The sequence below is a fragment of the Marmota flaviventris genome, chromosome 13, assembly GCF_047511675.1.
Source record: "Marmota flaviventris isolate mMarFla1 chromosome 13, mMarFla1.hap1, whole genome shotgun sequence".
NCBI lineage: Eukaryota > Metazoa > Chordata > Mammalia > Rodentia > Sciuridae > Marmota > Marmota flaviventris.
In genome coordinates, this window is record NC_092510.1 from 33,969,318 (window position 1) to 33,997,184 (window position 27,867).

The following is a 27,867-nucleotide window of genomic DNA, read 5'->3' on the forward strand; positions in this document are numbered from 1 at the left end:
ATGTCCGCGGCCGCCTACATGGACTTTGTGGCTGCCCAGTGTCTGGTTTCCATTTCGAACCGCGCTGCGGTGTCGGAGCATGGGGGCGCTCCAGAAACCGAGCGGCTGCGACTACCTGAGCGCGAGGTGACCAAGGAACACGGTGACCCGGGGGACACCTGGAAGGATTACTGCACGCTGGTCACCATTGCCAAGAGCTTGTTGGATCTGAACAAGTACCGACCCATCCAGACCCCATCGGTGTGCAGCGACAGTCTGGAGAGTCCTGATGAGGATATGGGATCCGACAGCGACGTGACCACCGAATCTGGGTCGAGTCCTTCCCACAGCCCGGAGGAGAGACAGGATCCTGGCAGCGCGCCCAGCCCGCTCTCCCTCCTCCACCCTGGAGTGGCTGCGAAAGGGAAACACGCCTCCGAAAAGAGGCACAAGTGCCCCTACAGTGGCTGTGGGAAAGTCTATGGAAAATCCTCCCATCTCAAAGCCCATTACAGAGTGCATACAGGTTAGCAGCTTCGTCCTTTCCCCCGCGCTCTGGGGTTAACCTTTGGCCAGGCAGTGTACCTTGGCGTTCAGGACACCGCACTCGGCTTCGAGGGTGCGAACATTTTGGATAAGATGCTGTTTAACTCTTTAATAATTTAATCGTGCAGACGTGGAAAGCTCACTCTCTCCTTAATTGTCTCTGGCGTCTAGAAGCCACGGAGAGCCTTACACTGGCGGGCAGAGCGAGTGCTTTGCGTGGCTTGGCGGGGATCGGGGCCCGCCCCGCCCCTGGCCCGCCCCGCCCCCGGGACTCCGCATCCAGCCTTGGTGGGGCCACCCCAGCTGTGTAGACGCTGGCGGTAGGAAAGTCAGATGGCGTATCTTTAATTTCATTCCGTTGTGGGGTCGCAGCGAAGTGGACGAAACGTGGGGGGAAGCTGCACATTTAGGGATGACTAAGGACTCACTTAGCTGGATGCCTGCTACTTTTCAGGGTTCGCCAAGGTGGTTTTAAATTTGGCCTAGAGTTCCCCTGAGAGGTTTAAAATGACACTGCTTCAGGCAGCAGAGGAGTTTGATCAAGTAGTGGTTGGTGGGTTAATTTCATCACTAGTTAACCTTCTCAGTGAGCGAAATTACAGAGCTGATTCTTTCCCCCCTGTGACTGGGGACGTGCCCTCCACCCCTGAATACCGTGGTTAGTGAGGTGTGGTCCTTGCCCGAGGTCAAGGCTCTGTAGTGAATGTTGGGCGGCTCTGGAGGCTGCCAGGTCGACTCGCTCTCCGGAGAACAAGCAGCAAAGCTGGACAAATGAATGTGTCTGCAAAGACATCTGCTGTATAAGCTGGGCTTTTGGAGACTTGTAGGGACCTTGGTTAGCCAGTTCTGTTGGTTCTATTTAACATGCACTGAAAAAGGTGGAAAGCATTTCGACATCCTGACAATCTTTAGAAAGGTTCTTCTCTAACTGCTGTTCTGATAAGGTGGTGGTGGGGGGTTGGTCCTCAACAGCTTTTCCCTCTTGTCCTAAAGACGCCATGTTTAAGAGGTTGTTGAAGTTGCTTGGAAAGGTCGCTTTTTGGTGTAAAGGGTTGATACTTTGAAGAATTGACCCTGGGCCTTTGGGTTTCAAAATGATACTTTGTTGGGATTTTCCGTTTTGCTTTACTTTTGCTTTTGGTTTTTAAAAGAAAGGCTATGTAACTGCCTCTCAATTTGTTTCCTTAGGAAAGTGATTCTTGTGGAGGTGGCTGCTGGCACAGGAATAAGTCTGAATTTCTTCTATGGTTAATGCAAAGTTAGGTCCTGTTTAGGGTCAGCATCTAGGTTGCCATAAAACAGCACCTTTTAAAGTTTCTATCTGTAAAGTTGATAAAAGGCATGTGCCTGCATTGGGGGTTGTGACCTTTAGCGTGGCTCTGGGGGTGAAGTAGGGGTGTATCCACCAGGGTGTTACTCACTGGCAGCTGTTGGGCGGGCCTGGCCATGTCAGCCATGTTCCCGGAGTTCAGTTGTTCACATAGACACCCACTGCCACCTTGAGCAAAGACATTTTCTCCTTCAGGGAGCTGTCCAGTTGTGCAGCTGCGAAGGTCCGCAATGCCTCTGTGAGCTAGAGTCTGTCAGACTCAGGAATAGGATTTCCAGGGTTCTGGGCCATTCGGCTCAGTGCTTTTCTTAAGCATTTATAGAAATGGCTGCTTATGTGTGCGTGCATGCGTGCTGCTCTTTAATTCTCCATAAGGCAAGTCGGCTCAGCTGTTTTCAGGAGAACCTTTTACACAGTCCAGAGAGGAAAATGAAGGCAAATGTTCATCCCATTTTAAGTGCTACAGTCTTTTAAACTAGTGATATGGTGAATGCTAGTGTGTCTTATTTATGTGGGTTTTTTTTTTTGGGGGGGGGGAGGGTGGAATCTGATATCCTAGCACATGGTTGGATAAAATCCTCAGCCTCTGTAAATGTTACCAGAAGCAGGACTATTAAGAGACTTGTAGAGGAGGTTTCCTTCATTTGGAAGTTTCAGATAACAGCTTCAAGTTAAATCCACTTCTGGGTGGGGAAAAAAGAGCTTCCTGATTTTCTTTTCTTCTGGTAGTTAAATCCAGAAGGTGGACAGAGATAGCATTTAAAATGTCTGCATTCTGTGAAGGTTTAAGAGCTAGAATCCCAGCCACACCCCCTTGCTCAGTACTGCTCGACACTCCCTTGAGAATCCCTGTGCTTGCTCACTTCCTTATAGAGCCTCCTACAGCTGCTGCTTCCATAGTAGACCAGCAACTTTAGAAGCTGAAGTTTTTCAACAAATTTTCAATCTTTTCGGTGTAGCTCCCTGCACAGTGTCCTGAGAGGAAGGAGAGTTGAGGTTAGCTGAATTGGGTTGTGACTTGTCCTTCTATTTCGTAGTTGTAAGACCCTAAGCAAATTACTTTAACTCGGAGTTTGCAAACTAGAGGTTTGTTGCTGAATTTGCTTGTGGATTTGTTTGGCCTGGCCAATACAGAGTGTATAAAAATTTAATTAGTTACCAATGTCTAAAAATCAGGATTTCAGCACAAATCTAGAAATCTGGCTTCGGTGGAAAATTTTAAAAATCTGGCAAGATGGGACCTGAATTTCTGTCTAGCAACAATCAGTTTGAACTAATCATTTATTTGTGGGCCAGTGCCTCTTATTTTAATTGTTAACATGATCTCTGCTGGCATTTTTTTTTTTTTTTTACAACCTCTATTTTGAGCCTCCATTTCTTAATCCACAAGATAGGGATACTATTCTAAACTCACAGGTTCTTGTGCAAAGTTAACATATATAAAGTGCCCAGATGTAGCTAGGGTGTAGCTCAATGGTAGAGCACTTGCCTAGTATGCAGAAGGCCGTGGATTTGATCCCCCAACACTGCAAAATTAAACACATAAAGCACTTAAGAGTCCACATCCTTGAATAGTGGTAAATCCTACAGTTTGTGTGTAATATAAAAGGTGTCCTCAAAGTCAGGGAACACAGGATAAACTTTTTTTCCCTCTCAGTACTGGGAATTGAACCCAGGGATGCTTTTTACCACTGAGCTACATCCCAAGCCATTTTTATTTTTTTAATTTTGAGACAGGATTTCAATAAATTGCCAAAGCTGGCCTTAATTCTGTGTTCCTCTGCCTCAGCCTCCAGAGTTGCTGGGTTTACGGGTGTGCTCCATCACTCCTGGCATGTGTTAGTTTACATTTTCAAGTAATATGTTCAATTTGATTTCCCTTACCTTCTGGACCAGATATATCTGTTCAGTTGATAAACCTAAAGTTTAAACAATGGATCAGCAAATACACTCTGTCCTGTTCTCAGACTTTTTAGACATGGGTAGCAGACCAAAATGAATCAGACCATACTGCTGTTATTTGAAAATGTAACATTAAGTGTATCTTAAGTCTCCTGACTTTGTGGATCCAGATCCGCTGCACAGGGCATATATGTATATTTTGGGGTGGGGTGGGGGTGTATCCTTTGGAGAAGGAAACAACTACATCTTATTCCAGATCTGAAGTCATCAGAACAGGCTGATATAGAGTCACACTGGGTTGATATACAATCAACAGAAACCTTAGACCTTGTTTTCATGCCTAAGAGTATTTTATGTTATTCTTTTTGGAGGTTAAGTCAGCTGTCCTCAATAGGTGACAGTAGGTTGAGCTGATGATACTGGTAACTGGAGTCTGAAAAATCCATCCCAAATACCAACCATCGCGGCCCAATTTAGAGGGGAAAAAAAAAACGACAGCTTTTATTAATAAAACAAAAGGAAACTTCTGTAAAATAAGGAGTGGTGAGAGCTGCAGCAAACCCAAGGGGCTGCCTGAGCTGCTCCTTATCCTGTTGGACTGTTTTCTTGGGGTATTTAGACTTTCTGGTAGAAGGGATCTGCATAGCCCCCACAGCAGAAGTCGTTCTCCAATAGAAGAAATAGGTTTTTCAGCTCCTCTAGGAATGTCCATTACTGGTCCTCTCTAACTCAGGTAAAAAGTTTGCTTACACAGGTGCCAGATTTTTCTGTGCCTCTTGAACTCTTCTTCCAAGCTTTGGAGTCACCTATTTGGTCAAGGGGAGTCTAGGACCATCGGAGGTGTGAGTGGGATCCATTTCCTTTCCCCAAGGGGCAAGGCTTCAGGGACAGGCTCTTGCTCTGACCCCAGGCCCTGACTAAGGGACCTTGGCTGCCCATGAAGCCACACCTGCCTGGTCCTTACCACTTTCTCTTTTCTTCCTGAGTGGAACAGAGACCCTGTACCCTGATCCTTAAAGAGGATTTCTCTCTGCCCTATTCTTTCCAGAGGACTACCCAGACTGATTGGTAGAGTGGCATTTCATAACAACTAAGCCTAAGGGGGGCTTGCACAGGTAAATGTTTCTCTACCCTTTTCCCATTCTCTCTCCCCTAATGAGACTAGACTTTTTAATAAACGATTGCCCACACCTCTGCCATGATATTTTAATACCACAGTCACATTATAGAGCTGTTTATGGACTGTGACCTTTTAGAAAGCCACAAACTATTGTGAAAACTTAAGTTGTTTTTTTTTTTTTTAAACCCTCCAAAGCACTAATTTTTGCCCCCTTGGGGACAATGTCACATACCCCCCCCCCCCCAACACTCCCCAATAGAATGAAAACACACTTGTAAGTATCCTGTTAGGGAGAAATAACGATCTGCATTGGAGAATGGAGCTAAGGGGTGTATGTAGATGGCCTCAGCAGACAGAAGGTTTCTAAGCATGCAGGGTTCCTATGGGTTTGCTTCTGTGTTGGACCAAAGGTGAAGACTCCCATGAATCCAGAGAAGGATGGCCCCACAGCTCTCCAGCCCACAGCCAAAGTCACCCCATAAGGATGGGGAGGGTAGGCATTGCTCTTATTCCTAGTAGTGAAAGGGGTAAAGGACCAGTTGCAATCCTTCCCTCATTCCTCACTTGTCCCCCATCATCCTCCATCTATCTGCCCTCGCAATGACAAGGTGGAGATGGCTCAGAGGAAGTCACTCTAAGGTTGGCAGGATTACTGTTTCACAACAGAAAACACAAGTGGAGTAAAATTACAGAGTACACACATCATTTCTGTGATTTTCCTCTCAAATCTTCTGTGGGTGGTGAGAAGAGATGGGAGGAGTGTAAGTGGGGCCCTGGGAGGGAGAGGGAGGTGTTACAGTAAACAGTGCTGTTTTGATGGTCAACACCCCATTCCCTTCAGACATAAAGATGTGACCTGGGGGAAATGAATTCTGGATTCTGAACATAAGGATCAGATTTATATTCCTGTCTCAACTGTTGACTTTTATCCCAAGAACTAGTCATTCTGCAAATGTCTGTGGGAAATTCCCAGATTGAATTTCCCAGGGAGAAACATCATGTGACATATTGGGAAAGTGGCTGACAATGGTCTTCCCTAATAAGTTCATTGAGAAGAGAAGTGGGCGGATGATTCCCAGTACTCACTTTCAGGAGCCCCTAAAAAAGCACGCTATGATCTAATTGGAAGCCTATCAGTTTGATTATTCAGTGCCTTATGATCCTTAGCATTCTTGATTTTTGTTTTTAAAAAATGGCTTTGTTGAGTTCCTTAGTCTTGACTTCCAAATCTGATACTCACTCCCCCCCTTCTCTCCCTCTGGCTGTTCTAAGCCTTGGGGAATCGCTTGCAGTCTGCAAAGCCTTCCCTGTTAACAACCTCCCCCACATCCGACCCACCCACCTTTTCCTAATGTTTCTCCAGCAAGCCCAGCGCCCACTGAACTGCGTAAATTAGTGCCTAGTAATTGGTACAAAGGCACTTTCTGTTTCTATGCAACACACACAAAAAGGAGGGGCAAAAGGAAGAAGGAGGAGAAGAAGAAAAAGGAGAAAAAAAACCCCAGATGGTTAAAAAGGGAAAGAAGTAAAATCCTCTGTCAGTGGTCTTGGAGGAATCCTGGCTTTCCCTCCATCCCACTTTTTGTTGGAAGTTAGTCATAGGCCTAGGCCCGGCCCAGAGCACTGGGTGGCAACAGTTGTTAGTATTGAAAGAATAGAACTCAAAAGTGACCTTGAGAGGTCATCTCATCCATCATTTTGTCTGTTAAAAAAAAAGCATGTGCCCCCATCTCAGAGACATGGGGATTGTTCTGTTTAAATATTTTGGAGGACTTGGAAGGCTTTGGAAGTACTCTGTGAGGGCTCAAAAGCATCTCTCTGCCTTAACTAGCATGTGACTCTGGACCTATTGGTAATTTTCCAGAGCCACCTTTTTTGGGCACCATAAGGTTACCAGGTACCCAGAAGGGTTTTTCAGCAGAAAATGCTAAAACCTCTACTTCAAGCTTAGTTCTGTGGATGTTTAGAGCTTTCTTCATTTTGAATTCCTTCTTGGGTTCTCCTGAGGATTTCAATCTGTGGTTAACATTTTCTTTTTTTTTTTTAAACCTGGGTTTAAAGAGCTGATTCAAGGAATTAACCAAGTAAAAGGGCAGAGGTGGAGTCAGCCAGTGGCCTCTGCCCTTCTATTGTAGAGCTGCTGTCCCGGAACAGCCCAAGGCATAGCAGTGGGAAGGGTCTACTCCCTTCCTGGAATCCTGAAACTTTAATACCTTTGTGGTGCTTTAAGGCCAAAAGTAAACATTTGTCTTGTTGGGGCATCAAGCAGTCCCCTTAGCAAATACAGGACTACTGTTAATATTCGTTAGAACGAGATCCCCCATGAAGGGAGTGAGAGAATCTTTTTTTTTTTTTTGTAGGGTCTCCATTTCCATTTGTCCTTAATGCCTGTGTTTATGGGCTTCCCTTTTATCTCAGTTTATCATGAGCTACACTAGGTTGTGGAATCCTGAGATAAGAACTGAGAATCCAGACCTGAAATGTGATGGTTCCAGAGCTGCAAGAACCAGTTAGTTGACCATCTAATGCCAGGGCTGATAGATCTTCGAATTTTCATTTATGTATGTATTTGTACCCTGGATTGAACCCAGGGACATTTAATCACTGAGCCACATCCCCAGCACTTTTATTTTTTTATTTTGAGATAAATTCGTGCTAAGTTGCTTAGGGCCTTGCTAAATTGCTGAGACTGGCTTTGAACTTGGAATCCTCCTGCCTCGGCCTCCAGAGCCACTGGGATTATGGGCATGGGCCACCATACCCAGCCTATTTATTTATTTTTTGCAGTACAAGGGATCAAACCCAAGTCCTAGCACATGGTAGGCCAGTGCTGCACCACTGAGCTATACTCTAGCCCCTGAATTTAATTTTTTAGTAAAATGAGGATGTTCACAAATTTGAAAAGAAGAATTAGAATTCATCCCTGACTGACCAGATTGAGTCTTTTGAAAAAGTAAGGACATTTTTCAATAATTTAAAATTAAAAGACCGGATCTTAAACCATACAAAATATAATGACAAGGGGCTGGGATTGTGGCTCAGTGGTAGAGCGCCCGCCTAGCACACACAGGCCCTGGGTTCGATCCTCAGTACCACATTAAAATAAATGAATGGAATAAAGGTATTGTGTCCAACTACAACTAAAAAAATAATAAATATTAGAAAAAAAAATAATGACAAGGTTTTGAAATTCAGGTAGTGGTGTTTTGTTAAGGTTGAACTTCTTTCTGGAGCTAAGCCTTCATCCTGGTAGAAGTGCAAGCTTGTGGGAGGGCCTGACTTGAACCAAAATGGAGTCTTTTTTTTTTTTTGGTGGTACTAGGGAGTGAACCCAGGGGTACTGGACCACTGAACTACATCCCCAGCCCTTTTTATTTTGAGACAGAGTCTTGCTAAATTGCCCAGGCTAGCCTGGAATTTGATCCTCCTTGCCTCTCAGCCTCCCCGAGTATCTGGGATTATAGGCATGTGCCACCCACCAAGCCCAGCTAAAGATTCTTAGAATTTTTGTTTAGAATTCTAGAAGAATCTATCAGGATTTCATTCCTTTAAATAATATTGAGTGATTGTTATGCAAAACACTATGCTAAATGCTGATAGCAGGCACTGTAAATTTTGTCAATAATAGCAATAAAAACAACATCAAATATGTATCATATGCTAGGTTCCAAGCTGAATGATTTCACAGCAATCCTGAGATTAAAAAGGTGCTGTTATTTATTAGGTACTTATTTAATAGGAGGAATCAGACTAGTTAACCTGACCTAAGGTTACAGTGGAGTTTTCCTAGTATGTTTCTAGGTGCTTGGAGTTGTAAATGAATAGCTATTGACTTGGATCCCTTGGTTTCTTTTTTCTTTTGGGGGGGTGGGATACTGGAGATTGAACCTCCTATCTCAGCCTCCCAAGCTGCTGGGATTACAGGCCAGTACCATTTGCCCGGTTTGGGTTTCTGGTGGTGGGAAGAGACTGTTTCACTCTTGGATTTGGTTCCCCCAAAGCCATCCATCCTCAGCTGTCTACTCCTGCTCTAACTCTGGTTTTTATCTCATATTCATGAACCTTGGTTAGGAGTTTTGGCAGACATCTTGGACTTTGATCACACCTACCTTGTATTTGCCATAGTTATCCACAGGCTGTTTCCCTTCGATTGAAAAAGAACTCAGTTTTACATCCAATAGTATATTAGTCAGGATTCTTTGGTTGCATGCAATAGAATCCAAACTTGGACCGGCTTAGTAAAAAATAGAACTTTATTGGTTCGAGTTGCAGACACAACTGGGGTCACTCCGTTTCAGGTTTTCTGGATACAGATGCTCGGTGTCTACTCTCTGTGACTCAACCTTGCTGTCTTTTGCTCTGGCTTCATTCATGGGCAGGCTGTCTCTAAATGGTGTTAAGATGGCTGCCCACAATGCCAGACTCACATCCTGCCAGTTCAGCAAGCCCGATGGAAAGGACATTTCCCATTCCCAGTGATTCCAGCAAAAGTCCCTGGCCTTTAAGCTGCATAGCTAAACTCAAATTGTATGCCCATCCCTGAGATCAATTCCTGTGGTATGACTGGGGCTCATCCAACCTCTTGGGTCTGGAAAAGTGTTATGGTCACCCTTAGGAATTACATGAACTCTTGAGTAGGAAGGGAGTAGGAACTTCAGAGTGCACTATTTATTACCCAAAAAGGAATAAATGCAAGACAGGCAAAACTAACACCTAGGCCCTCTACTAGTTCAGTTAGACCCACAAGCAGATGTTCAAAAGAACAGTTTGACTAAATGAGAGACAAAACAGTATGACAACATCTTTTTCTCTCGTCTCTGGAGTTCAACTTAAAAGGCCAGTAATGAATGGACAACAGGGTTTTTACAGAAAACAGATTATTTTGACATGTTTGTACAGGTACATACTTACAGGCCTTTCTGAGTGGATGATGTAGAAGCTGGATCTAATATAACAGCATGCTCTTAGAGAAAAAAAAGAAAAAGAAAAAAAGAGTAAGCAAAAAAGAATTAACAGCATTATCTTTAGATAATAGTGTGATCTTCAGAGCCAGTTACTTGATCCTAACTCAAGACTGTCCATTTAGCTCAGAGAAATGAATCATGTTTACAGGAACATTTATTACCCTATGTGCTAATAAAGCACTAGTCTGTGCAAAGATGAACTGTTTATATAGCGGTTTCCATTCAGATCCAGAAGTCTATTCAGTATGCACAATGCTACGCAAAAACATCCTAAGAAACCCTAAGAGAGAAAAAGAGCTCAAAAATAACAAAAACCAAAACAAAACCAAACAAAAAAAGCACACATAAAATGCCAGGACTTCCATAATTCTGTAGCTTTATATCATTATCAATTTTTTTGGCACTGGCAATTGAACTCAGGGATACTGAGCTACTGAGCCACATCCCCAGCCCTATTTTGTATTTAGAGACAGGGTCTCCTTTCATTGCTTAGTGCCTCGCTTTTTTGCTGCCTTTGAACTTAGAGATCCTCCTGACTCAGCTGAGCAGCTGGGATTACACTGTGTTGCCCCATTATCATTTTAATGGACATAAGACAAATGACAACCAAACATCTGGCTTTCCCTATTTCATGTTGCAAACCCTACTCATGACTAGCCACAAAATGCTTCTGGAGGGAGCAGGACCCTACTCATCAGGGCTTCCCAGCAGGATAGAGAATGGGCTGTCTCCCTCACCCAGGCATTTATTCTCAACTCCCAAATTTCAAAACACAACTCAGGAACTCCTGCCCATGGAGGATTCCACTGAGATCTCAGGACAGTTGGACACCTCATTCTCTTTGGGTGAAAGTTTACAAAATCAGGATTCTTGCTCTGATTTGGGGTCCTTTGCCTTTCTTTCTCCTGAGGGTGCTCTATTATTCTTCTGGCAACAGGCCATCCATGTGGCATGCCGTCCTTTGCTCTTGGTGGTCTTCACTGGGTACCGTGAGGCAGTGGTGTTCTTCCCAATGAGTTTCTGGGCTTAGGAACACATTCCTCCCCACTCTAATTTGGGGAAGGGTAGAAATCTTCAAGGCATGCCCTCAGACACATCCCTTTGAGCCGCGCCACGTGTATATGGGGACTTCCTTAAGGGGGGCTTATGCAAGCTCCAGATACGCTGTGGGGAAGCTAGGCAATAGTGGTACTTTTGGGGACTTCCGATGCCTGTTAAGAGGAGAGTTAAGGGTTCTGGGTACTGTTTAGAAACATCTGTATTTATACAGATGCCCTCTGTTTGCTGGAATGACAACCTAATAAACATAAACTGGGAATATAGTTAAGTCAGAATGCTTTTAATATACATAGCTATCAAACATCCTAGTTTAGCAACAAATAGTGCGCTGTGGAATATGGGTTGTGTCCTCTAATGGCATGGCTATCTGGGAGCTATGAGATGAGAGTCACAGAACAGACATCAAGATATAGGTCTTGCTGGGTTGAGTCAAGAATCTCCTGTCTGCCATCTTTCATTTGAGACCCACCAGAACTGCACGAACTTTCTCATAAATCCGTTGAGGTTCAGGTCATGTCAGAAATATGCAGATAGGCTTGCTTCCTAGACACCAAAGAGCTGGAACAGGAAGTACAGTACAGGGACAGACACACACCCACTTCCCATTTCAGAACCTACAGCGGAGCATCACCTGCTTTCCATAGAGGAACACTGGAACCAGGAAGTAAAATCTCACTTCCAAGCTCTATAGTAATTTGACTGAATCAACAAATGAAACAAAAGGAATGCAAACCACAAGGATTCAGTGAAGGGTCAGGAGCAAATGGTAGTAGGATGGGATGGCAATGGGGTGGGATTATTCTTTCAAAGTCTATCCAGTATTTGTATTCGTCTAGAACATCTACAGTTACAGCAATATTTCTGACAAAAGAAGCTTTTTTGGGGCAAGGAGGGTAATCAGGGATTAAACCCAGGGGTACTTAATTAACCACTGAGCCACATCCCCAGCGCCCCACCTCCCTTTTTGTATTTATTTATAGAGTCAGGGTCTCGCTAAATTGCAAGGCTGGCTTTGAACTCAAGCTCCTCCTGCCCCAGCCTCCTGAGCTGCTGGGCTTATTGATTTTTGAGTTCAGTGTTAACAATTGAAATTATTTCTGCAATAAAGGTGTGGCCTGTACACCTCTTCTATCATGTGTTAGAGGTTCTACCCACTAAGGTATTGGAGCATGCAGTAAAAGCAATCATTCTCCTTTTGTACCTGCCATTCTTTCTTGCCTCCCAGGGGGGAGGGAGGCCAGGTGGTACATCAGTGGGGTGGTTGAGTGCTGGGTCCAAGTCTGGGTGGGATGTGTGCACCAGCCTGGTTCTTGAGGAATGCTTTCCTGGACTCTGATCTTTACAGTCTTTCTCTTCACAGTCTTTCTCCTCACACATCTTCCTAGCCAGGGTGGTTCTTTGTTGGGCAATTCCTGCCATGACTGTTGGTGTGATTCCACCTCTGAAGCTTCCTGTCTGTTCTTGTGAGGGCCATTTCCTTCACACACATGGAAAGAGGAGGAGAAGAGGGGAGTGTGGGAGGAGTGAGAAAGCAGATATATGTACAGAAAGTTTTTAACTTTCTAACAATTTGTTTGAGAAGGAAACAGATTGACTCTTCCTTTCTTGGGTTTTGGACACCTGGAGTGTCCCAATAATTTCTCAATGTAAAGTAAATCATACCCTCACCCCTACCCCCACCCCCACAGAATATATTCTTTTATTTATTATTATTATTATTATATTATTTTTTTTTCAGTACTAGGGATTGCACCCAAGGGCACTCAACCCCTGAACTTCATCCGCAGCCCTTTTTCATTTTGTCCTGAGAGAGGGTATGTCTAAATTATCTGGGCTTGCTTCTCAAACTTGGGATCCTCCTGCCTCAGCCTTCTGAGTTGCTGGAATTACAGACATATACCACCACTCCCAATGATACTTTTTAAAAACATTAAAATAAATTTTTTATAAAAGAAAACTTTTCCTTATAATCAAAAAAATCTGTACTCACTGTTTTAAAAATCAGGAATATAGGGGAAGATAACAGAAAGTAGAAGTTGTTCTTTATTTCCTTCACACATAAATAACCACCATTCGTGTTTTGTGTCTCTTCTCCCAGGATTTTTTTCTTTCTATAGATACTCATACATGCATGCAGTAGATGACACACTTTTTTTTTTTTTGGTACTGGGGATTGAACCCAGAGGTGCTTTACCATTGAGCTACATTGCCCTCCCTTTTTTATTTTTTATTTTGAGACAGGGTCTTGCTAAGTTGCTTAGGGCCTTGTTAAATTGCTGAGGCTGGCTTTGAACTTGCAATCCTCTTGCCTTCAGCCTCCCGAGTCACTGGAATTACACATGTGCTCCACCACACTCAGCTGACCTTCTCGCTTAGCAGTGAATAGCTAACATATTTCCATTTCATTATATATCAGTCTGGTATTTAATTTCTATTTTTTTTTAACAAGGCCATACTATTCTACTGTATATTCTCCAATGATGTATTAAAATAGCTCTTTTCTGTTGGACAATTGTTCCCAACTTATAGTTTTTTTAAAAATTAATTAATTTATTTTAATTAGGTGTATATGACAGCAGAATGCATTTTGATTCATTGTACATAATTGCAGCACAACTTTACATTTCTATGGTTGTACATGATGTAGCGTCACACCATATATGTAGTCTCATATTTACCTAAGGTAATGATGTCCGTCTCATTCCACCATCTTTCCTTTTCCCATGTACCCAACTTATATTTGTATCCTACTGGTATCCCTCTATATTTTCATGTCCCTCTCTAATTATTACCAAAAATAATTCCCCCAAAATATTGCCAGATGGCTCTGGATCAATCATGAGTCTTGCCAGTGTGGTATTGGGCCTATTTCCTCAAGCCTCCCCCAATGGTAGGTAAGAACAGACTTTTTGACATTTTCATCAGCCTCACATATATTTCGTTGGTGTCTTAATTGGCATGTTTTGATTATGTATGAGATTTAATATAGCTTTATATATTTATTTCTTGGTCATTAGTATTTCTTATCTTATAAATTGCTTATTTGCATTCTTACCCACTTTTATAAAATTGGACTACTCATTTTGATTTGTAAGTGTTCTTTTTTTTGCATAGATATATGCAAATATACATATATTGTGCCACATAGAAGTTTAGCATTTTTATGTATTCAAAACTGTCCTTCTAATAGAATTTTAGTTTTATGTTTAGAAAGTCTCTCTTCATTCCAGGATTCTTTAAATGTTTACCTATATTTTTTTTTACCTTTATGGTTTTATTTTATTTTATTTTTATTATTATTTTTTGCATTTGCATGAATATAAACCACTTGGAATTCATTTAAGTGAGAAGCATAAGGTAGGGATCCTGATTTAGTTTCTGTTTAACCTTATGTCTCCATCATTTACGGAATTAAACATTTTTTTGCTTCACTGATTTGAAATACTCCATTTACCATATGCTAAATCCCTATAGATTCTTAGGTTTATTTTCAGGCTCTGCTCTGTTCTACCAATTTGTCTTTTCCTATGCTGGTTTCTCACTATCTTAATTATTACAACTTTAATAATACATTTTAATAACTACTATTGCAAGTGCTCACTTATTATTTATTCTTTTAAGAATTTTCTTGGCAAGTTAGGTATGTTTATTCTTCCAAATAAGCTTCAGAAATAATTTTGTCAAATTCAAGAAAAAGAAATTCTTATGGTGTGTGGTTAATTTCATAGATGAATTTGTACAGAATTGCTGTATTCACACCATTGAGTCTAACATGGGAAACATTCCATTTATTCATTTTCTTTCACATCAAGATTTTATGGCTTTCTTCTTGATGGTCCTGAACTTTTATTGTTAGGCTTATTCAGAGTACTAATGCTTAGCAGGTTTTTTTTTAAACTGGGGGATTGAACCCAGAGGCACTTTAACTGCTGAGCTACATCCCCAGCCCTTTTTATTTTTTATTTTGAGACAAGGTCTCTTAAGTGGCCCAGGAACTTGGAATCCTCCTGCCTCATCTTCCTGAGTGGTAGGGTTTACAAGGCACTTACCACCACGCCCAGCTGTGCTTAATTTGTATGCAATTCTTCAGGAATTTGTCTTGTATTTTCCAAATAAGGAAGTTATAACAACTGCAAATAATTCTTACTTAATAAACTTCCTTCTTCCCACCATTTACTTCTTATCTTGCTATCTAATTTCACTCACTAGCATTTCCTAACAACATTTGATTATAATGACAGGAGTATGTGCACCTTCATTCTTTGGGCTTGATTTCGTAAGAATGCTAACTTTATTTCACTATTGACCTTGCTACAGGAAGGGTTCAGATCTGCATTTTTTTAATCCTGTTAAGGAATTATTCTTCAGTTTTCTAAGATTTTTTATTAGGGACAAACATTGAATGTTTGGGAATTATATCAACATGATTTTCTAATGTCAAATTATCCTTTTACCATGGAATCCTAGTTGCTTTTTTGCTGTCAAAAAAACAAAAACAAAAACAAAAAACCCCTATTTAGGGCTGGGGTTGTAGCTCAGTGGTAGAGTGCTTGTCTTGCATGCATGGGGCACTGGGTTCCATCCTCAGTACCACATAGATAATAAAATAAAGGTATTGTGCCTATCTACAACTTAACAAAAAGTCTTAAAACAACAACAACAACATCAACACTATTTAGGGCCAGGGGTGGTGTGTAGCTCAGTAATAGAGGGCAAGAAGCCCTGTGTTCAGTCCCCAGCACCACACACACACACACACACACACAAACAACAACAAACACCACAACTTTTTCCTCAAGATTTTGCCCATCTGTAGGAAGTTATGGTTCTTTATTGATATTCTGAGAGTTGTATTCTGAACAGGAGACCTAATTCCCTTAGTTTTTTTTTTTTTTTTTTAACCAGATTGGTTTACTTTTGCTAGGAACAATGAGAGATTTTTTATTTTTATTTTTTTAAGGTTCTGCCTTGATTACAGTTTTTATCCCCTTCCTGGGACTCTGATAAGGGAAAGTGAGAAGAACCAGGTAGCAAGGAGACACAGTATTGAATGCACAGGCCTCCCTGACCCCAGGCTAGGACCTTAGTGGCAGCTTGGCTGAACTGTGGGGACCCTGCAAAGACTTGGGTGTATCCAGTGAACAAGTCATGCATTTACCAAGCACCCTGTCCTCTTTCTTCTACATGGAGGACTCAACCCCATTTATTTCAGGACTTTCTAAAGAAGAATGAGCTGCACTGGACATTACCAGCTAATTACTGGTAGAGAGGAAACTTTCTCTCAAAGAAATGAACTCTCCTTGTGCTAACTAGGCTTCTCTCCTAACCCTTGGTAGGCCCAGGAGAATTCTGGGGCCCCATCTGTGTCTGCAAAGTCTTTTACACATTTCGTGCAGTGCTCAGTAGCTTTTTTGATTAAGTTTATTTTATACTCTGAGTCTGTCAAGGAGAGGTGCTTAGCTTGTTGCTGAAAGGGGCAGGGACTGGTGTATAAATAATGAGAACTCAGAGAGACTCGTGTTATTAACAGTTCTGTTCCAGTAAGGCAGAGTTTATTGTGTCATTGCCTCTGGGTGTGTTTTCCTGTGAAGGCCAGAAATAAAACACTGGTACAAGTCTTTTTTTTTCTCCTAGGAGGATGATAACTTTCATTAATACTAAAGAGAGGTTTAAAGAATCTCTCTTTGATAATTGTTTGTTATATGATGTGTTTGGTGTGAAGAAGGTTGACCATTTTCCTTTGGACCTTACCATTGAGCCAAAAGAAAGTGAGGGCCTGACTTGGTTTCCCCCCCAGGTTGTGTGATGAAGGGCAAGTTACAATCCTGAAGACCTCTCTTTTCCTCCTCTTGGGTCCCATTCAGCTTTCAGTCCTCTCTACATATGATTTCCTCATGCCTATATGTTCTTTGGTGCAGACCACGTATCTTTTTTTGTGTGTGCAATGATGGGGATTGAACCCAAGGCCTCACGCATGCTCTGCCTTGAGCCACATCCCCATCCCCAAACCACATATCATTCTTGGTGATACTTTACTGTGTGTCTGACATTTACTAATGTGCTAGAATGTATCCCATAGTGAGTTATATGAAACCCTCCACTGGGATAAAGGATTGGAAATTGTAGGTCTTCAAACAGAGTCCAGTCTGCATACACACTGCTGGCTGGTGCCATGTTTTATAAAGAGTTGAATTTGCACACCTCTTAGTGGGGAAAGCACTCTTCAGGAGACCATGGATTTCATTGCAACCTGTGATTGAACGCAATTGGTGCTGGACTCATTTTATTATGTGCCTTGATCCTGAAGATATTTGAATTTACAAACTCTACTACTATATAAGTGTCATGGTTCAGATCTGGATTGTCCCTTAAAAACTCATGTGCGGAAGACTTGGTCACCAACATGGCAATATTCAAAGTTGGGGATTTTCATAAGTGACTGGAGCATGAGGGCTCTGACCTCATCAGTGGATTAATCCATTGATAGCTAAATGGACTACTGAGAGGTGGTAGATACTGTAGGCTGGGAGGGCATGAAGGAGGAAGTAGGTCATTGGGGCATGCCCTGAGGGACTATATCCTGTCCCTGGCATGGTATATGTTTCTCTCTCTCTCTCTCTCTCTCTCTCTCTCTCAGCTGCCATGAGTTGATCAACTTTCCTATGCCATGATGTTTCCTGCCTCAGAACCAGCCAACCATGGTCTGAAAACATGAGCCAAAATAAACCTTCCCTCCATTAAATTGTTTATGTCAGATATTTTGGTCACAGTGATGAAAAGCTGACTAACACATCAGGTAGAGTTCCAAATCTTCTGATCGAGATCAGTGACCAGCCAGCTTTCTGAGAAGGGTCAGATAGTAAATATTTTCAGCTCTTCAGGCCATACAGTTTCTGTCACAACTGCTCAACACTGCTGTGGTTGAGAGAACAGCCACAGATAATAGTTGAACTAGTTGTGTGTGAGCTTTTTTTCAGTAAAACTTTATGTAAGGGCATGAAATTTTAATTTCATATAACTTTCTCCTGCCATAAAATATTCTTCTTTTGGGCTGGGATTGTGGCTCAGTGGTAGAGCACTCACCTAGCATGGGTGAGGCGCTGGGTTTGATCCTCAGCGCCACATAAAGTTAAATAAATAAAGATATCGTGTTCATCTACAACCAAAAAATATTTTTTTTAAAAATTGATTCTTTTTTTTTTTGGGTACTAGGGATTGAACTCAAAGGCACTTCACCACTGGGCCACATCTCCAGCCCTATTTTGTATTTTATTTAGAGAAGGGGTCTCACTGAGTTGCTTAGTGCCTCACCATTGCTGAGGCTGGCTTTGAACTCATGATCCTCCGCCTCAGCCTCCTGAGCTGCTGGGATTATAGGTGTGTGCCACCGCTTCGGCTCTTCTTTTGATTTTTTCCAACCATTTGGTCTCAGCTCATGGCAGGCCACATTTGGCCAGTGAGTTGAATTTGCTAACCCCCAGTTTTGATCACTGACCAAAGACTCCTAGTACTTTTCCAAAGGGTTCCAAAAGAACTAAAGTGATCTGAGGATTTTTGCACTAGCAACTCACTTCCAAGCAGATCTTTGTTACATGCTTAGAAACTGTTTAAGTTATACAAGTTCTGTAATGCTAACACAGGCTGCTGTGGGATCTTGATTTCCACGAGACTCTTTGGGTGTCCCTCTCTTCCCTCTGGAACACTTCAGAGATGGGGATGCTAGGTCAATGACAGCATCTACATTAGAAGATACAAATGTGGCTCAGTGGTTGAGCACTTGCGGAGCATGCGTGAGGCCACTCGGTTCAATCCCGCACCACATAATAAATAAATAAATGGCATTGTGTCTATCTACAGCTATAAAAAAGTGAATCCGTTGGAATGGGCCTGATTACACTTAAATACTATGTCAGTTGTCAGCGTAAGAACTTACGTATGGGTACAGGTCCCCTTTACCCACAGTGGATTCATGACAATTTCCACCTCGTGTCATTTCTATGAAACTTTCTTCCTAACACAAGAGCACCTTGTTTCTTTTCAATTCCAGCCCACAACCTAGTAGCTTCTTGGTCCATTCTCCTCAAGGTGGATAGATTCCCTCAAGTAAATAACCCCTTCCTCTCATGACTCAGTGGAAAGACACAAGAACATGTGCCAATGAGTAAGCCAAGCCACATGACCACGCCTCCAAGAAACCCACCCCTATCCGGCTTTATCTAGAGAGCAGTGAGAATATACTGAGTTTTGCTTCCTGTCCTTTCTCTCAGGCTTTGTTTTGTTTTGTTGTCTCTTTTCTTTTGCAACTTATTACTCTATGAATTCTGCCTCCTTTTTAAATTTTTTTAACTTTAGATGTTGATGGACCTTTATTTTTATTCATTTATTTATATGTGGTGCTGAGTATGGAACCCAGTGCCTCACACATGCTAGGCAAGCGCCCTGCCACTGAGCCCCAGCCCCAGCCCCTCTGTCTACTTTTTATATATTTAATGTAGCATGTATTAGAAGAACATTTCCCCATAGACACTTCTTTGGGGTCAAAAAGGACTTTGCTGCAATCTAACTCTAGAATAGCCCAGAGGTCTTCTCAAGTAACCTAGTAACTTTCTGAGCAGGTTTTTTGTTTTGTTTTGTTGTGTTGTGTTGTGGTGCTGGGGATTGAACCCTGGGCCTTGTACATGGGAGGTAAGCACTCTACCAACTGTGCTATATCCCCAGCCCGCTGAGCAGATTTTGATCAATGAGTGACCTAGAGGATGTACAGATTAAATCACAAACAAACAGCCCTCTGCATTCATGGATTCTGCATGAGCAAATTCAATCAAATACAAATAAAAAAATATCCAGAAAAGAAACTGAGGATATGGCTCTGTGGTATTATGCAAGAGGCCCTGGGTTTGATCTCTAGTACTGCAAAATAAAACACACTCAGGAAAATAAAGACCTTTTTTTTTCATGTCATTATTCCCCTAAGCAATGCAGTGTACCAATTATTTTAAACAGAAATTTACATTGTATTAGGCATATTAAGTAATGTGGAGATCTTTTAAAATATATAAGATATGCAAGTATATTATGCCAATTAATATAAGGGAATTGAGCATCCTTGGATTTTGGTATCCATGTGGTAGGGAGTTCTGGAACCAATCACTCGTGGATACCAAAAGATGATTACATGTAAGTTTGAGCATTTAGTAAGTGTTGGGCAGAATGAGTAGGACAAAAATCATACATGAGATTGTCTTTGCCTCAAGGTCAACCTTATTGTGTATAACAATCTGCATTTTACTTTTTGCTTAAATGATGGCCAAAGTGGGAAAAAAATTCTTTGAATCAACACAAAAGTAATATTTCCAAAAGTTGCAAAAGTATAGTCTTCCACTCTGTGTCTTTGTTGAATTTTTTGGTGAGGACCTTTTTGTGATTTATTTTCCGCCCCCTACAGGAGTGTTTTCATGCATCATTACCCGCAGGCTCATCCACTGGGCAGCACCTAGCATCCACTGGTTTGCTGCCGCAGCTCTTCAGCCCAGAGCTCAGTGAGGATTCATACCAGACCCGTATGTAGAGAATCAGCTGTGACCGATGTGTTTTCCCACACTGCTTTTCCCACAAGAACTGGGTTTCTCACACAGAGGTTGTACAGGGTGTCAGATCATTGCTGTGCTCAGAGATTATCACAAAGTTGACAAGTTGGTTGCTGTTGATTTTGTTGTTATCATTATTTGTACATCTCATCAGCATGGGTTAGGAGAAGCTGCTGTGGGGAGATAATTTTTAGGTGACTCAGATGCACCGTGCTGGACAGCTCCCAGCCTCTGCAATTTCTCTCTGGCTTCCAGGAAGGCTGGCATAGGAGTGAGAAAACATTCACTCCTCACACCTACCAAAGGCGTGTCTGGAGGGTTCTGTGGAAACCAGGAGCCTGTGTGTCCTGTGTCTATGAAGCAGTTGCTTTGGCTGTGCTTGGAAAGGTGTGAAGAGTAGGCAGACAGCTCCAAAGCAGGGCGATGACAACCATTTACATGATGAGCAAGTTAGGCTGTCATCTAAAAGAGCTTATTCTGGACGTTTGCCTCTATGTGTCCTTCCTGGATGTGGTCACAGGCATCCGCCCCCCTTGCCTTGATAGGGGCTGGGGTATTCGCTGGTCTGAGCATTTCTTGCAGGCAGGGTTTAGCTCCATTCTAAGTGGGACGTGGAGACACTAATATGACTCCAAGGAAAGCAATCAGAATGAGGAAAGATCTGGAAACAGTGCCCAAGTCTTCATGACCCACAAAGAGACAGGACAGTTGAGTGGCTAGGCTCATGCAGGTGGCTCGATATTGGGGAGAGAGTCAGTTCATGTTTTCCAGTTATGTGCCTGAGCAAGTACTAACTCTAACTCTGTTCTCATCTGGAAAATGGGGCAGCCTTTTGTAATGTCCTGTGAAAATACAGTGTGAAAAATGCACTGGGATCCCTCCTTATCTCTGTCTTCATGCCTGTGATTATTATTATTTTCTAAAAAAATTTTTGGCAGTACTAGGGATTAAACCAGGGGTGCTTTAACACTGAACTATGTGCTTCCAGCCCTCTTTATCTTTTGAGAAAGGGTCTCACTTAGTTGCCTAAGCTGGCGTCGAACTTGCAATCCTCCTGCCTCAGCCTCCTGAGCAGCTGGGATTATAGGTGTGCACCACAGCCCTAGCTCATATGATTATTTTTATAATGCTAGTTATATGGAAGTAATTGGAATTGTTTAGTCCACAGGAGAGAAGATTGGAAAAAGGACATGGAAAAGGTTCTGAAGGGCTATTATGTAGCAGAGGGAGCAAAGTTATTTTTAGTTTGACTAAAATATGGCCTTTGCAGGAAGGCACATTTCACATCAATAAAAGACACTTTGTGAAAGAAATGCTCAAGAACAACCAGGCTATCCTGCCAGGTATTGGGGCTCCTTGTCACAGGAATGACTGATGCTGGGTGTCCATAGCACTAGAGAGTTTGAGGGGAAAGGGCTGCTCCAGGTGGGAGGTTGTTTGGATCAGATGCCTGAGTTCTCTTCCATCTCTATGATGTCAGGAAAATTAGCAAAGGGCTCAGGCTTTGGAGTCCTGAAAAAATGGATGAAACCAGCAACTGCATAGAATAACATCAGAAAAAAATTTTATGAAGGATCCAATGGGTACAAAATACCAAGCTTATTTGCCTAGAGAAGATAATCCTCAGCATTTTACTCATTATATTAGTTTCCTAGGGCAGAATCACAGACTGGTGACTTAAACAAGAGAAATGAAGTATGTCCCACAGTTCTGGAGGCTGGGAGTTCAAGGTGTCAGCTGTGTTGGTTCCTTCTGAGGCCTCTCTTCCTGTAGATGGCATTTTCTCACAGTACATTTCCATGTTTTTTCCTACTCTTAATACGTCTGTGTCCTTATTTATTTTATCTTTTTGGTACTGGGGATTGAACCTATGGGTTCTTAACCACTGAGCCACATCCCCAGCCCTTTTTATTTTTTATTTGGAGACAGGGTCTCACAAGGTTGCTTAGGGCCTTACTAGGTTGCTAAAACTGGCTTTGAACTTGCAATCCTCCTGCCTAAGCCTCCCAAGTCGCCAGGCTTATGGGCATGTGCCACTGTGCTCCATCTAATCTCTTCTTTTTAATTTTTTAAAGGGTGGATGTTACTGGGGATTTAACCCAGCAGCAATTTACCACTGAGCTACATCACGAGCCCTTTTTATTTTTTAAGTTGAAGCAGGGTCCTTGCTAAGTTGCTTAGGGCCTCAATAAATTACTGAAGCTGTCTTTGAACTTGCAATGTCTTGCCTCAGTCACCTGACCACTAGGATCACAGGCGGGAGCCACCATGCTGGCATAATCTTTTCTTATAAGGACATCAGTCATGGATGAAGGACCACCCCAATGATTTCATTTAACCCCAGTTACCTCTTTAAAGACTGTTTTAAGTATCTTCAGGGGATTAGTTCCAGGATCCCCTTTCAGATGCCAAAATCCACAGATGCATGAGTTCATCATAGAAAATGCAAATATTGAATTTGCATATAATCAATGCACTTTATTTGTTTATTTATTTATTTTTGTGCCAGAGATTTAACTGAGGGGCTTTAACCACTGAGCCATGTCCCTAGCCCTTTTAAAATATCTTATTTAGAGCCAGGACCTCGCTGAGTTGCTTAGGACCTTGCTAAGTTGCTGGCTTTGAACTTGAGATCCTCCTGCCTCAGCCTTCCAAGTCACTGGGATTATAGGCCTGTGCCACCACACCTGGCTCAGTGCATGTTAAGTCATCTCTAGATTGCTTATACTACCTAATACAATGTGGATGCTATGTAAATAGTTATTATACTGTGTTGCATAGATAATAATGACAAGAACAAAAAAGAGTATGTGTTCAATACAGAGACAGTTTTTCCTTTCTGAATATTTTCCATCTGTCATTGGTTAATCTGTAGATGTGGAACCCACAGATAAGGAGGTCAATATTTTGAGATATTAGGGTTTTTGTTTTGTTTTTGTACCAGGAGTTGAACCCAGGGACACTTTACTGCTGAGCTACATCTCCAGTCCTTTTATTTTTTATTTTGGGACAGGATCTCACTGAGTTGCTTAGGGCCTGGCTAAGTTGCTGAGGCTGGCCTCAAACTTGGAATCATCCTGCCTAAACTTCCCCAGTTGCTGAGATTGCAGGCATAGGCCACCAAAATCAGCATTCTGAAGTATGGAGTTTGGACTTCCACTTAAGCCTTTGGGGGAGGGGAGATACAGCCCAGCCCATAACACTGAGCGTGGACAAGGGACTTAATCTTTGAGTAGTGGGAATTGTCACCCACATGATTTCTAAACAGTGTCCTGTCTCAATTCCCTTCTCCTAGGTGAGCGTCCCTTTCCCTGCACGTGGCCAGACTGCCTTAAAAAGTTCTCCCGCTCAGACGAGCTGACCCGCCACTACCGGACCCACACTGGGGAAAAGCAGTTCCGCTGTCCACTGTGTGAGAAGCGCTTCATGAGGAGTGACCATCTCACAAAGCACGCCCGGCGTCACACTGAGTTCCACCCCAGCATGATCAAGCGATCGAAAAAGGCGCTGGCCAACCCCTTGTGAGGTGCTACCCACCGGCAGCCAGGGAGGGATGGACCCCAGAGGACAAGACAACTCCCAGGACACAGACGGACACATGGAAACCAAGCCCCAGAAGAGGCTTGCTGACAGCAGGAGGTCACTGCTCTTTGGTCAATATTCTGATTTTTTCTCTCCCTATATTGTTTTTTAAAAGCACATGGTAGCCTCAGATCAAAGTGAACACTTGTCCCCTTGCAGAGACAACTCGGGGAACCGTCTCTGACTGCTGGAGGGAGGCATATGCTTTTGTTTTTTTTTTCTCCTTTAGGTTTTTTTTTTGGGGGGGGGGAGGGAGGGGGCAAGGCCAAGACTGGGGTAGAATTTTAAAGATTCACACTGGTGTACATATGTCTGACTGGGTGAGTTGACCTGTGGCACTACACAGCGATTCTCTGGGCCCTTGATGCTTGCTGTCTCTCCGAATTGTTTTCTTACCTTTTAATGTAATGACAAGTGTGCTTCAGTTTGTTTAGCAAAACCACTCTCTTGAATCACGTTAACTTTTGAGATTAAAAAAGAAACTCCATAGCACAGCTGTCTTTATGCAAGCAAGAACACATCTACTCCAGCATGATCCACCATCTAAAGACTCGAAAACAAAAAAGTTCCTTATAGTCAATGGGTAAGCAAAGTCCGAATTTAATAAAACCAACCTTGGGCAGGTCGCACCAAGTACGGAACTTTTCAGCCTTGCTTTGTATGAATTGTACTTTTTGAACATAAGCTGCACTTTTATTTTCTAATGCAGAGGATGAATAAGTTAAACACATGCTTTGAGGATAGAAGCAGACATTCTGTTTGGCACCATGTTATAATCTGCTTATTTTACAGTATACACGTTTCCCTAAGAAATCATGGCAGCGATGTGAGGGCAGAATATACACAACACATGCTGAAGGAGGAGGGTAGCATTTAAAAAGAAGAAAAAAAACACAAAGAACCAACAGAATTTTAACTCTATTAACTTGTCCAAATTTTCCTATCCTTTTAGTTAACATCATCTAGCTGTACCATGATGCCACTGAGAGAAAGAACTTTGGACCCTGTTCAGTGTCATTTGAGTGGGTGCTTAACAGTCACTAGGTCTAGAGGGGGGAAAGGTTTGGTGGTCTCCTTCCCATGTTCCTACAAATCTCCCACTATCAGGTGCAAGAGTTATGTAAAAGGAAAGAGAGCTGAAGTATTAAAAAAAAAATTACCCTATAAGTAGTGAGTGTCAAGGGAAAATACCACGCTGGTTTCAGAGGAGTCTCTGCTAAATAGTCCCTTTTGGAGAACGCAGGCAAATGAAATGTGTGTGAATGAAATCACATCACTGTACCTTTACATCAGTAGCCTCACCACTATATATCTTGTATCTAGGTGTCTACAACTGGCCTAAACCACTACATCCATACTATGCCATTTACTGAAAACTTAAGTTTGGCTTTTAATGGCCAGAGAAATAAACTTGAGTTTTCATAGTTAAAAACAAAACAAACAAAAAAAAACAACAAAAAACAAAAAAAAAAATAAAAATAAAAAAAAATTAAAAAAAAATAAACCTCAAATGAGGGGAGTCAGCAGTGATCATGGTGGAAATGTTTACATTTTTTTTTTCTTCAGAAATAACACTCTGGCGATTTTATCTGATATTTAAAACGGGGCGCTATGGTGCACTCTAGTTTATCCATGTGCTATCAAATGTGCTGCGTAGACGAGTGCTGCGTAGTGAGTGAGCTCGGTATTTCACCCAGCACATGCTCGTTCCCGGTTCAGATTCAGGGGTGCTCCTGCGGCGGGCACGGGTCACGGCTGACTCCCACTTCCAATACAACAGCCATCACTAGCACGGTGTTTTTCTGTTTAACCAACGTAGCTGTATTAGTGGTTCTATCAAGAGAACTGCTTTTAACATTAGGGACTGGGAGCAGTCCATGGGCTAAAAAGGAAAGTGTTTTCTCACGAGAAAACATGTCAGGAAAAATAAAGAACACTTTCTACCTCTGTTTCAGATTTTTGAAACGCTTATTTTAAACCAAATTTTAATTTCTGTGTCCAAAATAAGTTTTAAGGACATCTGTTCTTCCATACGAAATAGGTCAGGCTGCCTATTTCTTACTGAGCTCATGGGAAGGCTCTGCTTAGGATACCCAGCACGCGCCTTTGAGTGAGTGAGGAGTTTGGGGGTTGCCTAGCAACTTGCTAACTTGTAAAAACTCAGCTTTCCCTCGCAGAAAGAAATGAAGGAAAACAAAGTCAAGCCAGTGAAAGACAATCTTTCTAGTTTCAGGAGTAAATCTATATATGGCTTTCGTCAAGCATTTCGACGGATATAAATGCAGCAACTTGTTTAAAAAAGATGCACAATTTACTTCCCAAAAAAAAGTTGCTACTTGCCTTTTGAAGTTGTTGACAGACACACATTTGATATTCTCTTATATGTCATAGTAACGTAACGTATAAACTCAAGGCTTTTTATTCTTTGTGATAAATCCTGTTTTACGATGTCACAAAACAGGAACCAGCATTCTAATTAGATTTACTATATCAAGATGTGGTTCAAATAGGACTACTAGAGTTCGTTGAACACTAAAACTATGAAACAATTACTTTTTATATTAAAAAGACCATGGATTTAACTTATGAAAATCCAAATGCAGGATAGTAATTTTTGTTTACTTTTTTAACCAAACTGAATTTTTGAAAGAGTATCGCAGGTGTTAAAAAGAAAGAAAAAGCTGTTTTATCTAACACTGTAAGTAGTTGTCATATTCTGGAAAATTTAATAGTTTTAGAGTTAAGATATCTCCTCTCCTTGGTTAGGGAAGAAGAAAGCCCTTCACCATTGTGGAATGATGCCCTGGCTTTAAGCTCCATATCATGCTTCTTTTGAGAATTATATTTGGTAGTTATAATTACAGAAACAAATTAGCTTCGTCAGTTTGCAGATAGATTTAGCACAGTACTCATCACTTTGAGTAGATAGAGATGTTCTTTCACAACGGATGAATGGTCTGTAACACTGTAAAATACTGATCTCTACAACTGTTTAATCAGTTTTATTTTTGTACAGTATTAGTGACCTAAGTTATTTTGCTGTCCCGTTTTTGTAAATCAAATGAAATTATAAAAGAGGATTCTGACAGTAGGTATTTTGTACATATGTATATATGTTGTCCAAATAAAAGTAATAAATGAAAACGATTGAACTGTCCCTGCCGTTATGTGTTATAAAACAGACGCATTTCACCATAATGGAAGTCACTTCGTTAACCACACAGGATTTTTTCATGAATACAAGGTGATGCTACTCTGTCACTTTTGACACATGCTGTATTTGTGTAGACTTGTGTGTATTTACTTTTTAAAAAAAATTTAGAGTATTGTAGTTATACATAATAGTAGGGTTCATTTTGACTTTTTTTTGGTACTGGGGATTGAACTCAGGGGTACTCGATCACTGAGCTACATCCACAGCCCTATTTTGCATTTTATTTAGAGAGATGGTCTCACCGAGTTGCTTAGCGCCTCACCACTGCTGAGGCCAGCTTTGAACTTGCGATCCTCCCGAGCTGGCCATTTTAACATTCATAAATTCATATAAGGTGATTTTCTCAATTTCAATCCCTAATACCATAGCCCTTCCCTCCCCTGTATATGTATTCTTTACAGACATTTCAAGGAGGCAGAGAGAATGGAGGCCACTATTTATATTTTGTGATTAATCACTTAAAGAGGCTTTTCAAGCTTGTAACTCTGTGAAGGTATATCAGGAACTGGTCAAAGGTTTTTGTTTTTGTTTTGTTTGCAATACTGGGGACCGAACCCTGGGGCATATAACCACTTAGCTATTTT

The 27,867-nt window shown here is 41.9% G+C and overlaps 1 protein-coding gene across 2 annotated transcripts; it reads left to right on the forward strand.

The window, feature by feature from the left end:
* Positions 1-27,225, forward strand: Klf9 (KLF transcription factor 9). Of its 2 annotated transcripts, XM_071600581.1 has the most exons (3): positions 1-505; positions 20,346-20,460; positions 23,783-23,868. In XM_071600581.1, exons 1-2 carry the CDS (start codon positions 1-3, stop codon positions 20,441-20,443), a joined length of 603 nt encoding a protein of 200 aa, XP_071456682.1. In that variant the 3' UTR covers positions 20,444-20,460; positions 23,783-23,868. The 2 variants fall into 2 exon arrangements, with proteins under 2 accessions (XP_071456682.1, XP_027795955.1); XM_027940154.2 differs by lacking the exon at positions 20,346-20,460 and having other exon boundaries at positions 23,783-27,225.
* Positions 27,226-27,867: the final 642 nt, after the last annotated feature.

What these genes read in the sequence shown, in the direction of transcription:
- Klf9 (XM_027940154.2), top strand. Translation starts at nt 1, where the DNA reads ATGTCCGCGGCCGCCTACATGGACTTTGTGGCTGCCCAGTGTCTGGTT. An exon ending in CCATTACAGAGTGCATACAG is followed by an intron (nt 506 to 23,782) that starts GTTAGCAGCTTC and finishes CCCTTCTCCTAG; the next exon opens with GTGAGCGTCCCTTTCCCTGC.